The 17,277-nt window shown below is 29.0% G+C and overlaps 1 protein-coding gene across 1 annotated transcript in view; it reads left to right on the top strand.

Annotated features, from left to right (window-relative positions):
* Positions 1-10,739, top strand: part of LOC113370248 (diacylglycerol kinase eta-like) — a 226,279-nt gene extending 215,540 nt beyond the window's left edge. Inside the window, exons 8-21 of the mRNA XM_026610920.1 lie at positions 1,334-1,530; positions 4,665-4,810; positions 4,889-5,240; positions 5,509-5,754; positions 6,757-7,049; positions 7,169-8,300; positions 8,360-8,522; positions 8,594-8,743; positions 8,802-9,024; positions 9,102-9,289; positions 9,423-9,733; positions 9,821-9,964; positions 10,031-10,222; positions 10,440-10,739. Coding sequence (XP_026466705.1) covers positions 1,334-1,530; positions 4,665-4,810; positions 4,889-5,240; positions 5,509-5,754; positions 6,757-7,049; positions 7,169-8,300; positions 8,360-8,522; positions 8,594-8,743; positions 8,802-9,024; positions 9,102-9,289; positions 9,423-9,733; positions 9,821-9,964; positions 10,031-10,222; positions 10,440-10,739 — 4,037 coding nt within the window. The remainder of the gene's footprint in view (positions 1-1,333; positions 1,531-4,664; positions 4,811-4,888; positions 5,241-5,508; positions 5,755-6,756; positions 7,050-7,168; positions 8,301-8,359; positions 8,523-8,593; positions 8,744-8,801; positions 9,025-9,101; positions 9,290-9,422; positions 9,734-9,820; positions 9,965-10,030; positions 10,223-10,439) is intronic.
* The last annotated feature ends 6,538 nt before the right edge of the window (positions 10,740-17,277 follow it).

The following is a 17,277-nucleotide window of genomic DNA, read 5'->3' as shown; positions in this document are numbered from 1 at the left end:
ATGTATACTTTTTAAATGGCTGTAACTCAAAAACTATTTGAGATATTGATTTGAAATTTTAATATGTTAGTTTTAAAGGTATAATCTACCGAAATACGAAAAAAAACAAAAATCGATTTTTTCAAAATTTTACACTAGTTGTGCCCCTTAAAATAACTGGTTTAATTACAATAATTTTATATTAGTATATTATATCACAGATTGATTTTATTAAATTTATTTAAATATTAGTAATTATTGGCCTATGCACAATTATGATTTGCTTTCAAAAATGAGCATTGGCAACGGTTCTCACAAATTTTGGGGTACGGTTGTGAAATGTACCTTTTGTCTTTTTCCGGTGAAGAAAAAAAGGTAAAATTAATGGTTTATTATGACAATGAAAGACATTATAAACCATTTTGGTCTTTATACCTATTTTTAATCTTGTCACTAACCCCAACTTGTGTCACGTTTTTTGTATGGTTTGATTTTATGACTAAAATACATCATATTAAGCGACGGTATTTCAATATTTCCACGTAGACAAATGTTTAAATTACCACTTAATTCAATTTTCTCCTAGCTAGCTGGTAAATAAACAAAATTATGGCTGATCAAATAAAAAAGTGACACTACCGTACCCAGTCTCCCCTACGCCTTTATGTTGCGTTGTTTTAAAATAACTTTTAGTTATTATATTACGAAGCAAAATAATTATATGAAAGTATCTGAATATTATATAAAATTGTTCTAGGAAATTATATAATATGACTCTAAGCATTTACTTATAATAAAGCTTGTTTAATCAACGCAAACCGTATCCGAGATGCTGAAGTAATTATTTTATAGAGTATACTATATAACATTACACTGAAAGTTACTGTTTCTACGTAAATAATACGTATGATATTACATCATTATTGTAAAATCAAAATCTTTTTTTTTCAATAGAAGCGTTTAAATCGCCAACGATATTTTTTTAATGTATTTGTAATAGATACTTTGCTCTTGGCATTAAAAGACATCATATCGTTTACAAGCTGTTCAAACAGATTTTGTGAATTTTATTTTAATACACGAAATACTCTATTGAATATAATATTTCAAAAACGTATTACTAATAAAAATATTATAATTAAAAAAGTTTACTGAAGTACGAGCAGAAGTTGCTCCTAGCATATGTTTCTGACTGGCGTGAGCTTTATGATTTTAAATGAGAAATTACTTTATATGAAATTAAATATGAAAATCAGTTTGAAATTAAAAATGATTGTAAAAAAGTAATTTTCTCATTCTCAAAAAATTGTATTGTAATTGTACTTCATCTCCTGTATATTTTATTTTTCCTCAGGTGATAACCAAGGTGTGAAGTTCTTGAGGCGTTTTAAGCAACTTCTGAATCCTGCACAAGTATTCGACCTAATCGGTTCAGGTCCTGGTGTAGGTTTAAATTTATTTAGAAACTTTGACCATTTTCGGATACTGATCTGCAGCGGTGATGGATCAGTAGGATGGGTGCTTTCGGAAATCGATCGATTAGATCTTCTGGTAAGTAGAAATAGATCGAAAATATTTTTATATAATTTGTTTTGAATTAATTTACTTGTCCAACTCTGAATTGAGTTATTTCTTTCATAATGATTAATTTCACCCACTGCCTATTTATGATATATCTCTCCACTTAATCTTATGTGCTCAATTAATAATAGCACATGTTGTTTTCACATATATTGGGATCAAACAACAAGAGATAAATAATTGTTTTCATATATTATCTAATTGCTACAAGATGTACAATGTAGGAACTTTTCTCTTAGTAATCAATTGATTTTGATTAATGGTAAGAAAGAACTTTGTTTATAAGATTTTTTCTTTTGTTTCTTATTGTAATATATATCGTTTCGATCAATATGCTACATTATAATTATGTTAATTCCTCCTTTGACCTACATTTGTGTTTATTTTGGTGTTAATTAACGTTTTAATGAAAATATTTTCAATTTTTATTCCGTGTAAAAAAATAATACAGAGAAAAATTAAAATATAATACCTTCGTAATGCTACTCATTAATTAGAGTCTCCAACTCTAATAATTAAGAATTCGCTTAAATGCTGATTAAATTTTTGCAACGGGCTTTTATTCGACTTTCTTTATTATTCGCCAGGGCGAATATTGCGAATCCTCTCATTAGAAATATTAATATACTGTTCCCTTCAGAAAACATAACTCATATTGCTTTATTATACATTTTTATTATTGTATAATATTAAATTTTTTGTACTGTAGACTTTTTCTCAATGTAGGAGCAAGTAGATTTTTTTAGAAGCAGAACTGAATCAGCCGGGTTTCGATTTTAGTAAAAAAAAATCTATAGTTGCAATTTAATTAATATATTATAATTTATAAATTTAATATATTATAATATATTAAATATATTATAACAGTCTATTAATATACTTTGTGTGATATCAAGCAGCAATGATATCAGATTTTCACTTGCGATTATGGTTCTTAAATATGATATCGAGAGAAAATGATCTTTTAAGAGAATAACTACATAATAATAAAAAGTGAAAAATATTATAATTTAATAATAGTTTTTAAGAAAAACATTACAAGGAATAAAACTTTTGTGCTTCAACGTTGTTAGATGAAATCAAATCTTACTGCCTAAATAAAAATTTAATCTTATTAATTTGTGCTCCTATTTTCCAAATTTATAAAATTTCCTTCTGCAGCTATGATTGAAATCTTCTTATTTAGTTACCTGAAATTGATCTAGAAAATTATAATGAATTTTCTTCATCATTCTAATTTCTTTTAAGATTTTTTCACAATGGATAGGCAAACCTGGATTTTTCTCAGGTTTGTCTATTGTTCAGGTATCAGGTATGGTACTTTTTATTTATACAAAAAGTACCATTCGAAATTTTAATAAAAGTTTTTATGAATAACATCACCAAAAATAAATCTTTTGTGCTCAAAAGTTATTAGATGGAATCAAATCTTACTGCCTGAAAAAAATTTCTTCTTATTAAATTGTGCTCCAATTTTCCAGATAAACGTATCGCATTTCTCAAAATAAGACGTAATGACGTGATGTATACGATACATTACCCTAATAGGCTGTCACAACTCTGGAATTCGTAAAATAACCTTTTGCTTAAATAATGATCAGTATTTTGTTACCCGTCGTCCGTATATTTCATTCCACATATGTGCTCAATTTTTTCATATGGCTTCATGTAAATATAAAAATAAAACGTATTCTAAAAAACTGAATTCGTACTCCGACGCAATGTGATGTTTTATTCAAATATCTTGTGCGTAGAACGTGAAAATAAGCTCTGCATAATTTATTATAAAAGACTTGCCGTTTTATGGTCATATTTCGATGTTTGTTTGTCTATATCTCATCTTGAATGGAAGTGGAAACTTTTTTACAAGAATCGTAAATGTGAATGAGAAACATGCTACACGAATTTTAAGAGGTTTATTACATACGGGTGTAATAATCTTGGAAGAAAAATTTGCCGTTTCGTTTGTCTTTTGGATTATGCAAAATGTATAAGAAACATTGTATAGGACCAATAGTATATATGAAAGGTATATCTAAACTCCTCCATTTCTACTAAAATTTGAATCAAAAACAATCAACAATCAAAAGTTCTAAACTAGTATTAATGAATCATCTGAAATATTGAACTACATCTAATATATATATATAATACTTTATATTACTGAAACCACTTATCATAAATAAATAGCCACGAATATTGAATAGCCATTTGAAATCATCCATCAATGTATTAATATCGCAACTCTTTCTGTTCCGCTTTTAGACTCCATTTATCAAATTTCTAAAAAATTAGAAAAATTTAAACAATTTTAGCCGTAAATAACTTTCATATTATATAGTTTTAATGGAATTTAGTTCAAGATTTTAAAACGATTATTGCATATTGAATTCTGCATTAATAATATTCTATTAATACGCCATGTGTGATAATTCATCAAAGGCAAATTGCATACTCAAACGTTTCGATATAAATTGTTGTGATATTGGTACATAAAACAATTTCATTTAACTTTATTGAATTCTCATGCTGTTATTTAATTAAGTTTTATCATTGCGTTTACAAAAAAATAAAAAGATATAGATTGAAGCCTCTGACATTTTATGAAATGATAGGCAGAAATATATTAATCATGGACTGGATTTTAATTATTGCTTGTTTACCTGTGACACATGGATGGAAATTAATAACTCCGCTTTTAGAAGTGAACGGATTTTTAATTAAAAATGTGACATTTGGGGACGAAATAAACCAAATCGTGAAAATCGAAATATACTCTTGTTGATATTTTTATTATCTGTTGACAGTAAATAATGAACAGAATGTTGGCACTTCTTTTGTGTTAGGATAAAAATAAAAATACGATGGAAAATCTGAATATAATATGAGGCAAACAAAGCACAGTTATATAATAAAGAAATTGAAATAACTGATATATAATAAACATCGTTTGACTAATTATATATGGACAATTACAATGCAGGTTATTCGTGTGTAATATCTCCCAAATATCATTGTATCCAGAATAATTCTGATACAAATAATTATTTGTTTCTTTGAACAAGTACTTTTTCTTTTATAATATCCAGTAATTTATTTTCCAGAAACAATGTCAAGTAGCAGTTCTGCCTCTGGGCACCGGCAACGATCTTGCTCGTGTTCTGGGATGGGGCGCCTCATGTGATGACGACGCACATCTACCTCAATTATTAGAACGTTATGAAAAAGCTGGGACAAAAATGTTGGACAGGTTGGTATTCAATTATATTTGTCTTTTTCAATTATACATTTTAAATTTTATTTATTATTTTTAATTGTTCCTTTTCAGGTGGAGCATCATGACATTCGAACGTGACATAGCTTTTCCCAAGATTCCAAATGGTGATACAGTACCTTCTTCGAGTTGCGACACAACAGCCGACACGCCTTTGTCACCAGCCCTGGAGCAGTGTGAGGCTTGTGCCTTGTGGCACTTGCAAACCATTCTGCAGGCAGATGATAGTGCAGCAATTCATGCTTCAGCAGAATTGCTTCAAAGAACTGTCCAAGAAATGTTGACGCGTGTCAGGGAAATAAATGCTGCGGAAGAAGATGCTACGGAGAAGGAGCAGCTTGAAGTTAAGGCTGATTTGCTTAAAACGAAGCTGGATATGCTGATCGAGACTTTAAATAATGAAGAGGTAATTCGAGATAATTTTACGGCATTATTGGCACAAATTGACAAGACATTGACAAAAAGTGGAAATTCATTGAAAAATCTTGTCTGCTTCTCTTTTTAAAATAATAAAAAATAGTTTTTTTAATTTTAGTTTTTGCTAAGGGAGTTTTAGCAATTTGCCTTAAGGCACGATGCCATGCACCACTAGTTTGAATTTTCTTTTGATAGAAAAATATAATGTTCATTATTATTTCATTAATTTTCTTTCCTCATACTTAATATTTTTCCAGGTTGGTTCTGTGAGTCTTTCAAATACTACAAGAGGCGGTTCCGGAGATGTTGAAAAAGGCGCCATGGATAAAAAAGAAAAAGAACACCTTAATCTAACAGAGAGACGAGCTCGTTCCGATAGTTTTATAGAACGCGAAGCACTACATTGCCGTGCAGATAGTCTAAAACGAGCAATGAGAAATGTTATGCAACACACGGAAATTGAAACATATAGAAGTAGATCGACTCAGCAAAATTCAACAAAGGTAAATGAAATAAAATAGATACAGATAATAATAAAATTTTGAAATCATGAATATGTATGCAACTGGAATTTGTATGGATATTGGTACAACAAATATTTCAGATACTTATATAAAACTAGCAAACCCGACGAACTCCGTTTCGCCAACAGATGGTTTCGTGAGAAAGATGAAGAAATTTTTTGTTTGCTTTATATTTGAAAAGGGAAAATTTGATTTTATTACACAACAGTAATTAATTTATTTCGATTACAAAAATGAAGTGGTTTTTAGTTGAACTTCTCTAAGTAAATGAAAGTGAATCCGCAAATTATCCGTTTCATTGAAGTGCTCTTTGGTAAACCACATTTTTTGTTTTTTGGTCTGACGTTAACACAAACAAAGCGGATGGTTTTCCAACTCGTGAACAGGCAACGTATAACTGTCCATGTGAAAAACAATGATTTTCTAAATGATCTATTTGAAATTTATCCCGCAAACACTAAGCTATTGGCCTTGCGACTTGTTAATTGTCATTGCGAACTGGAAATTGCAATCGTTTGAAGTCAAACGGAGGACCAGTCGGAATCATTGGTATGTCACCAAATCGCCAGCAATTTTTGATTGAATGGTTAAATTCAGTGCGTGTACATCATCATTGTTTGCGGCAAGAATTGCTCGTTGACTTAACCAAGCATAAATCTGATAATTCTCACTAATGTCATTACTCGAATTTTTAATTACGGTGCGTAAAGTTCCAGCAATTTGCATTAAGGCACGATGCCATTCACAACTAATTTTCTTAGCTATAAACCTTGCAGAGCCCGAGACCTTTCCAACGAATGCAAAATTGTCGAAATCGGTTCGTGCGTTCTGGAGTTATATTATCAGGAAGGAAAACCCGACTTATTTTTATATATATGTAGATAATAAAATTTGGTGGCATTGTTCATATATTAAATTAAAAATATTATAAATAAATAAAAAAATGATCACTCTAATCTTATTATTTTTTTTTACTCGTAGACTACTAAAACTACAGACACCGGAACGACTCGCGGTCCCTCGACCAGTAGATGCGGCAGCCCGACGCCTTACCCTCGGGCTAATAGACAGGGTTCAATAACGCCGACAACCCTCGCCTCCAACCTCCTGTCGGCCGATGTAGTTCCTGCGCCCGGAGAACGTTTGACTTCTATATCGCCGCTGCCGGATCAGCGTCGGGATTCGAATATATCGACCGGATTCGATCACCTCGTAGCCACATTACCTGTGCCACAGGAATTTGCGGACAGTAGACGGTCGTCATACCAACAAAGGTAGGAATTAGAGGAAATATTATATTACGTAGCCATCAAAGTAGCTTCAGGAGGACTTAAAAATACTATTATAAAAATTTACTAATATATATTTATAGTTTCATTTATCTTTTCTTCAGCATTCAAGAAATGGAAGAAGCAGCCGCAGAACTCGTAAAATTATTTCCCTTATGCTCAGCGACGCACCGCACAGAACAAACTACTACCAATGAAAGTGAATCCACTACTATGACAGGCGATTTGCCTTACGATGAAATGTCATTTAATTCCAATACCCCCTCAAGTATGCCCTCTCAGGAAAAAGATGATTCTATTGCTACAGTTTGTACGTCAAATAAACGCAAACTCGAACCTCCGCGAATTACCGTAGATGATGCTAGTAATTATGAGAGCAATGTTCTGGAATCAGAAGCTATGATGATAAGCGATACTGATTTGATTAACAGAAGAGACTCTACAGCCAGCGACGTATTATCTGCTATGAGCAATGAAGAATGCAGTGTGGGATCCGACATTTTAGATAAAGCTTATACAGCTCCTCAAAATTCGGACGGAGAAGATGCCAATGGCCACATAGGGCATATTGATAGTCCAGAAACATCAGATACGACTTGTCAAAATTCTGAAGCTCTGCATGGTGAATCTATAGTGGATGATATAAGCTCGGTGTTAGGACAAGATTTAGTAGCTGCGATTACTGCTGACCAAACGATGACGGAAGATTCGACAGTCTTCCGAAAAGATTGCAGGACGAATGGAAAAGTACAAGCTTCTGGAATTGATAACCGAAGTGATGAACAGAAAATCAAATACTGTAGTTTGGCACAATTTGAAGAAGGAAACGATATTGCAAGAAGATCTTTTAAACGTCCTTCTTGTAATAATACTAAAATAGTTAAAGTAATGGATGAAAAGGATATTTTAAATGAGGAATTAGAAGAAATAGCGTCTCTAAAGCAAAGAATTCAAGGATCAAAATCAGCAAAACAAAGTTATCCTAGTGTCGTAGTTGAACCTCCTTCACCCATAATAAAATCAGATATGCGAATCGCTAGAGCGAGAAAATCAATAGGTTTTGAAGGATGTGCGGAGAGCAGAATGGAGAGTTTAGGTGTTAGAAATGATACACAACGTCAAAGAAGTAATTCGGATTATAACCCTAATTTGCTTAGACCAGATGCCGAACATATGAAATTTTTGGGTTGTTCACCTGCGGCCACTAGAAGAATATCGAGCGGAAGTTTATTCAAGGTAAGTTGAATTTATTATATAATGTTATATAATAATAAAATTTAACAATTGACTTTTAGGGTAATGAAGCAGCAGTGTTGGCAGCTTCAGTAACAAGTTTATATGCTGGGTCATCTCTAGGTCTTGGTCTTGGAATACCACAATGTCATAAAGATGACAAAGATGAACCAAATAGACGTCTTCCTATTATAAATCCATTAGTTCAGTTACCTACATGGCCTCGTATGTACAAATTTTTATAGAATAAAATTAGAATTTTTAAAATTCTTAATTTTATTATTTGTTGTCTATAGATGTTAGCAGTGGTAGCGGTTTCATATCAAAATGTCTTCTAGCTAATGCAGATGCACTTTGTGCAGCGGTTAGTCCGCTCATGGATCCTGATGAGACTTTGCTTGAAGGATTTTATGAAAGATGTGTGATGAACAACTACTTCGGAATCGGTAAAATATTTATTTTGCATTTTTATATATCGATCCTATGTCGGAAATATTTTTTTAGGTATCGATGCAAAAATATCACTTGATTTCCATCATAAACGTGAAGAACATCCTGAAAAGTGCAGATCACGAGCAAAAAATTATATGTGGTACGGAGTATTGGGCAGCAAAGAATGGCTGCAGAAGACTTACAAAAATTTAGAACAGCGGGTCCAATTGGAATGCGATGGTCAAAGAATACCTTTACCTAGTTTACAAGGAATTGTTATTTTAAATATTTCTAGGTAAATATCAGATAAAATTTATCACGTTCTGTCGTAATCTATCTTATTTTGATGTGTGTAACTTTTTTCTTCGTTAGTTTTATGGGTGGCACAAATTTCTGGGGCGGTAAGAAGGAAGACGATTGCTTTCTTGCGCCAAGTTTTGACGATAAAATTTTGGAAGTAGTTGCAGTTTTTGGATCAGTACAAATGGCTGCTTCTAGGTTGATTAATCTGCAACATCATCGCATCGCACAATGTCAAACAGTACAAATTTCAATTTTAGGTAAATAATGAATAAATATTTTAGATACATAAAAAAGTTTAACTTTAAAATATTATGTAATAACGTATGTCAACAAACTTAAGCATCTTAGTATCTGAAATGTTCATTAAATTTATATTATTGTGTTTATTAGGTGACGAAGGGGTTCCGATTCAAGTGGATGGTGAAGCCTGGATTCAACCTCCTGGTATAATTCGCATAATACACAAAAATCGTATGCAAATGCTTTGTCGGAACAGAGCTCTTGAGACTTCATTACGCACTTGGGAAGAAAAACAACGGAGAAATTCAGTTTCACCTGCAGGAGATCGCTCTAGAGACCACGGACCATCTTCAACCACATCTCAAGATGATGACAGATCCTTCTCATCTGTTCTTATGTCGGATAAGGAGATGACTTTATTATTGAACTTCATAGAAGTAGTGAGCACACTTGTAAAATGGGTAAATATTAATAGATAGTATAATTTTTTAATAATTTATTAAATATTGTATTTTTTTAAATAAAAATGTCATTTTTCGTAATTCCAGGTTAAATTACTTATCATTAGCCATCCATCTCTTGAAGCAGATTTATATTCAATAGCGACTCGTTGTGGAACTTGTCTAGAAAATCTGCATCCTAACGGAAAAATATTAGAAGGATTAGAACTGCGAATGCAATTAACTGATCTGGTATGTAAATAAATACAAGTAAACTAAAATACGATCGAATATTTTTATAAATAATTTTGATTTCAGGTATCAGCTGCTCGACAACTTTATGAAGAAACGTGTATTTTATTGAGAGATAAAGCGCATCATTTAAAACTTCGAGAAGATTTGGAATCAAAATTGAGTGCAGCTTTAGCGAATATGGATTCAGAACTTAGAAAATGCACAAAAACTGAATCACCCGATGGTCCCGTTATTCATTTGCATGCTGTAGAGGAGGTACGATAGTGATTGTAACATAGTAAATTTTGAAAAGTATATGTAAATTTAATCTTTCGTCAAGATTTTCTCAAAAACGGCTGGTCCGATTTTAGAAATTTAAAAGCCACTTTATGTAACTCGATAAAGACTCCTGTTAATTAGTTTAGGAATGTGATGTAACTTCTTCTGGGACAAATTGCTACTTACAATTTTTTTTTTATTTTTTCTTCACCAGACTGAAAGAAAAAATCAGCGTAAGGGTCTCTTCTGGATGAAATTCCGGTCTCCAGCTACTGGTGTCGGTGCTTCAACATCGAGTTCTTCCACAACTTCTGTTTCCAATTGGAGTGTCCAAGAAGTGGCTGCTTGGCTGGAGGCGATGCAAATGCACGAATACGTCGAAAATTTTGTAAAACACGATGTCAGGGGTAGAGAACTGTTGACATTGGCCAGGCGTGATCTCAAAGATTTGGGCATCACTAAAGTGGGACACGTTAAGAGACTTCTGCAAGCTGTGAAGGAATTATCAAGTTAAATGAGATAAGAAGAATTGGTATCTTGATGACATACACGGTATTTATTTTAGTTAACAAAACATAAAATTTATGAAGAAATATATTAGGATTTAAGAATCTTGCTGAATATATACACACAATACAATGGAATGGATACGAATATTTCATTTATAGATAAATGTAATTTGTATTACAAATGGAAAATATTAATATACTAAATTTTTAGTTTTTATTGACTACAATACTAGCAAACCTATCTATACATATTATTATTTACTGTGTATATATAAAGCTAAGATCTAAAAGGACATCCAGTTTTACTAAAAATGGATTGAGAAAAGACTTTAATAGAAGCTTTCCAAACCTAACTAAAACTTACCAAGTATTTGAAATCTTAAAATTTATGAAACTGGTACGGAGTTCTATTAATTTAAGTATGTTTAATTTTTACTCAGGATATGAAAAATATTAATGACAAAATAACAGTAAATTTATAGTTTGAAAAGAAGTTTTTAAGCAAATGATATTTTTTGCGGATTCAACTTTAAAGAATTATTTATTTTAATAATTATTTTAATTCATCGAGTTGAAGTAAAACTTCATAAAGTAATAAATGGATGTCTCCTAATATATTTGATTTTTTTTATTTATTTTAAACTATTTAGTCTTAATGTGATTACATATAATAGGCTGGCCTATTCCAATCACTACTAATAAACAATATGACATGAAACATGTTTCAATATATAAAAAATATTTTTAATAAAAATATTTTGTCTAGAGTTCTATAAGCAAAGAAAATGTGTAAACTTGAAAATGTGTTAGATATTTTCTCAATAACTTTCATTTTCAACTTTTACCTAATTATTATCTAATAACTACGCTATACGGATTTCAATTTTCGTTTAAGTGTATTTGGAAAAGGAGTTGGATATGAAAACACTTAAATTGATGATCTTATGAATCCTGGTATTCTAAACTGTGATATATCATGTCGCTTTGAAGGGCCTCATCTAGGTTTATAAAAATAAGAAATGTACGTTTACTGGATATTATTTTAGAATCGTCGAAAGTTTGTGTCGTAGGAATAGATAGATTTATTTCATTCTGATGATAATTGAAACGTTTTGTGTTATAGTTCGCACAAGAAGCATTTATATTCTTGAAGCAAGTTTCATATTAAAAATATTAACTATTAAAAGAAATATCTATCATCTATATCACTATTATTATTCAAAAAATATTAACTTATGGTTTGAATTTGTCCCAAAATTTTTCAGAAAAATATAACGAGTAACATTAGTTGTTGTTGTAAATTATCACTGTTATTTTTATTCATAAATATCAAGTAATTATTATTTATTTACATGTTTCAAATATCTATATTTTAGTCTGCTTAGTATATAAATTGACGTCTCATTAAGTATTTATTACATTAAGCTAATTACATATCCTTGACTATAAAATCAAACGACAGAATTTCTTCTATTCTAATTATAAATTGAATGTATAAACGATATATTTGTATTTGTGAATGTTTAAAATTAAATTTTTGTATTTACCTCGTATGTTAAAATTAGTATTAAGTATAAGAGAATGGAAGCGATATTTTATAAAGCGTGTTTTAATCGAAAATAGACAAGTTGAATTTATGAATCAAATCATTTTCTTAAATAATATTTATTAAATATTGTTTTATACTTAAAATATATAATTATTCCCTAATACTATATATTCTAATCTGAAGCAATGATTTCGAGATATACTTAGCAATATGATGTAGTTTTTAGAAGCTCCAAATAGGTGATACGAAGGTTCTAATATATAATATTTATGTAATAACTTTTATCAATAATTATATTATTTATTCTATTTTAATTCCCAAAAATGGCTTATTTACACGGTCTATAGAAGAAATAGAGAAGCGTTTGGTTTTTGTAACAAAAAAAATCAGTGGCACAATTTAAAATATGTGTATTATGCGTAATAGTATTTTAGATAGCATTATAATTCTTTATCCTATGTTAATATAAGAATTTTCTAAGAAAAATAACGTATAGCAACTAAAATAGTGTGATCTAGAAAGTTAGTTATGTAGGAATCTATAATATTTATGTAAAAATATACGAGTTAGAAGATTCGTGTAATAAATAAATAAATTTATCATCAGCAATAGTCTGCTAGAAATCGGCGAATACGACGAAAACATTAATTGCTTTTGTAGTAAAATCAAAATTTGTTATTTTTACCAGTTTTGAATTTTGTCAAAAAAAATATATTTCAATATTTACAAGGACAACCTCATGTTTGATCTTCTGGGATTTTGATGAAAATTTGTAAGGTGATAAAGTTCATAGTCAGAACGAACCTCTTAAAATATTGTAGCCCTGTGAGAAGTGGTTTAATAATAAAAATTAACGAAATATAATTTTTATAACTGATCCACTTCTCATAGGCCTATAATATTTTAAGGGGTTCATTTATCATCATGCAAAGTTTCATTGAAATCCCCAGAAGAGTAAATCTGGGTTTGTCCTGGTTAGTCCATTTTTTTGGTAACCATAGTTTTCTGTTCCGTTTAAGAAGTTATTGTTGCAATAAGAAGGATCTTGTTTTAATATATACTTTGTACAGTAGTAATTAATATTTTGTAAAATTTATGAAACAATATTTTCAAAAATTGTTATTATATTAAATTCCTAGACAGAAAATGCAATAAGCTTTCTCAAACTGATATATTAGCATCCAGCGATGGAATAGGTTTAATTTTAAAATGCTTAAAACATTATTTTTGAAGTAAAACTTCTTTAGGCGCGATATGGGTGTAAAAATTTTTAGGCGCGACACGGGTGTAAATCCGTACAAATGCAACGAAAATGTTAACGTGTAGTTGAACACTACGACGCCGTAAGCGCTGATGTCGCGAGTATCCACTCCCGTCATGTCATGCGTAAGTCGAGCGCTAAACCCTATATGAACTTGCATTAATTGAATCACGTTTTTTTTACAAAAGAAGAGGTTGCTGTATTATGTCCTCATGGAATAAGACTTTTCTTAGAGAATAAATGTGCCATGGAATATAATAAATTTATATTGAATCTCGTTGAAGACAAAATAATATCTACTGCCACGGATATTTATGTAGGTTGCCATGCGACAGATCAACAATCATACATTCGTCAGCAGTTTCAAAAAAATCGGTTATTGATACCGGGGCTTTGCCGTATGAAATAATTTTAGTTCTGAATAAATTTTACATAATAACAGCTAATATTGATGTAAGTGATGGTTTAGCTAATGGTTGTGTGGGAAAATTAGTGTACATAGAACGTGGCGATAATGATGAACTTCTACGTTTATGGTTTGAATTTCCCGGTAAGATAGGTAACAAAATTAGGAAGAAAGCTTCACATCATATTCAAACTCTTAATATCAGTAGGACAGCTGTGCCGATGCTCAGGAGATCTTATTATTATTGATGTTATATGATTATTAAAAGATGATTTTTAAAATTCAAATATGATGTTTTTTTTATTTTTATCTTAATTGCCTACTCATACAATATTAAAAGTTTTACTTCAATCGCGTGTGATCCTTACGCGCACTCTTTTTATCTATTACCAAGTTATTGATTAATTACAAAGCAGTTAGTCGTAAATAGTCGTTTAAAAAATCATACAATATGTATTTTAAACGAGTAAACCTCAATTATTTTTATATCGATGGTATAATAGTATTACCCATAATCGACATTAATTATAAAATATATAAATATATAATTCATATTCGCATATAGAAGTAGATAGTTATTACATAAGCTAATAGCAATAGATGAAATAATTTATTTCTATACTCTGTAATTAAAGTACTCATCATGTAATGAGTAACGTCCTAGAATTAGTATATTAATATATCTATTTTAGTACTCTAAAAGGCCAATGAAAACAAAATTAAAATTTTTGTGTGTATGTTATTACCATAAAACAATTATTAAATGTAGATTACAATAATGTTTTATGTGTCTACTATGAAAAAATAGTGATCTTTATTCTAATTCTACAATATTTTCTTGAACAGACAATCTGTTGCCTATAAAAATCACTTTGCTGAAAAATTAGGCATTGTTGAACAAAAGTACTCATGTCGTTTTCATACAAGGAAAAATTTACTTATATATTTGAAATAAAGAATAAAAAATAAAATTAAATGAATGTTGTGTGTTAACCGTTCTTTAAAATTACTCATTTGTGTTGAAATAATTCAAACAAAATAGTTTATTGGACTGGCTAAAATATGATTCAAAATATAGTAAAATTTATTTTACTTGTTTGCAATAACGCGTTTTTCACAATTGTGCTTATGTTGGTTATTAAATGTCGAAATTTATTACAATAGTACAAGTTTACATAAAGGTTTCTTCAAATTTAGTGTTGATAAATAAGTGTTATTGTAGTATATATCTAAATTAATGACATTAGATTTAACTTTTTTTATTCATACGATTATTCAAACATTTTATTCAATTTTGTTGTATTTATTGAAATCATGGTTCTATATTGTTTTATTGATTGTGTATTTAACACGTTCACGTCGGCGTATAATTTAAAAATATTTTTTTAAAAGAGAACTTGGCAGAACGTGTTAAAGAATTTAAATGTTCATAGTTTCATCTTATTATTAACATTCCTGGACCATTTTTATTTTAATATTTAGCGATGTCTAAAATTATATATTTATATAATAGACATTAAATAGTGGTTCACAAGGGCATAATATGAAGGAAATAAATGTCTAAAAAACAAATTATACGTGTGATTCATAATATTATTGTGCGTAAAATAATGAATCTTTATCTTTATATGGTACTCCTTCATGTTTTGTATAAAAGTATTTAAAGTTAGAATCTTTTCATCTTTGTAAATGTGACTTCGATGTTTGTCATTTGTAAAATAAATTTACTTATTTTTAAGTTGAAGTTTAAACGAAATCAACACGAGAAAAATCTGACTGTGGACCAAAATTAACAGTAGTAGAAAATGAAGTCGATTCAAAGTATAATATAATGATTAACTTAAAAAATCTTGGACGAGATTAATATTCTTAATTTATTAAAATAATTTGAAAAAAAATTTTCATTATATATTTATTTAAAAGAAATCTATGAACGTATAATTTTTCATGCTGTTTTTATTCAAACAGAAAGTATGCTTTTTTACACACGTGTTTCCATATATTGCAATTATCATTGAATTATTTTTGAAATGAAATGTATTGTTTTTTAATATTAAGTTAATTCTTATATATAAATAATTGTGATAGTACTGTGTGTGGTGAGAATATCTGACTTTATATTTCTATCTGATTCTAGAATGTGTATGCAAAAATTTTGTAAAATTTCAAAAATACTGAGTATGAAATTTTGAACTAACCATACTGGCCTAAAACTGTATATGTATTATACTATATAACTTTATCTTATATATTTCTAGTCGTGGTAAAAAATAATCATTTTTTGTCTATTGAAATAAGAGCTCCAATTTAAATATTTTAAACATGTAAGTTTTGTCCATATCATTCAGTGGAGTTTCGTTTTAGTATTAAAATTTTGAAAATTTGTATATAAATATAATACTAAGTTTTGGAGCAACTTTTTTAATGGGCATAAAATGTGAATTGTATGAAATTATACGAAAAATGTTAAATCAGGAGAGAGATATATACAAGGACAAAATATTTAGTTGTACGAGTGTAAATTTCTCTTGATTAAAACCTGAAATGTATTTTATTTTGTTATTAGTATTATTTAAAATTTCATAGAAAATATGTTTACTTTTTTATAACAAATTAAATTTATTTATATGTTGTGCGAAACGAAATACTTTACTGTTATTTGTATATTATATTTATTATATAATGACTCTTTTATAATCGTAATAAAACCTAATTTGTAAAGAACATTTTAATGATATAATATTATTAATTTATCCGTAATAAACAAATATCTTTACGAGTTGTTTTTTTTAATTCGTTTTCAAAAAATTCAAATAAACCTGTTTATAATACTCAATACTATTTAAATAACGATACTGCGTTTTTATAACTCTTTTTACGCTTTTCATTTTATTAATTATTTAACAGTTCATAAAGTATTAATTATAAAATATATTAAAATATGAAAATTAAATTATTTAATTATTATTTAAACTAATTACACATTTAAATTCTATTTGCATTCAATAATTAATTGCTTGTTAAGCAATTCATGCATATTTTAAAATATCTTTTAGCTATAGAACAATTGATAAGAAAACAAAAACTTTGTAAACTAAAGACATGAGTAATTATTTTTATTATATATGTATATTTATACATATATTTAAATATATATACATATATGTATATATATACATATAAGTATATATATACATATATGTATATATATATATATATATATACATATATGTATATGTACATATATATATATATATATATATATATATATAATGATCCAAATGTAAAATTTAGTTTAATACCTGGATTCTTACTAGATTTGTGAGG

Source organism: Ctenocephalides felis, unplaced genomic scaffold (assembly GCF_003426905.1).
Source record: "Ctenocephalides felis isolate EL2017-DRISC unplaced genomic scaffold, ASM342690v1 CF-g0.4_SCAFFOLD_01492, whole genome shotgun sequence".
Classification (NCBI taxonomy): domain Eukaryota; kingdom Metazoa; phylum Arthropoda; class Insecta; order Siphonaptera; family Pulicidae; genus Ctenocephalides; species Ctenocephalides felis.
This window is presented reverse-complemented; position numbering and strand designations above follow the sequence as displayed.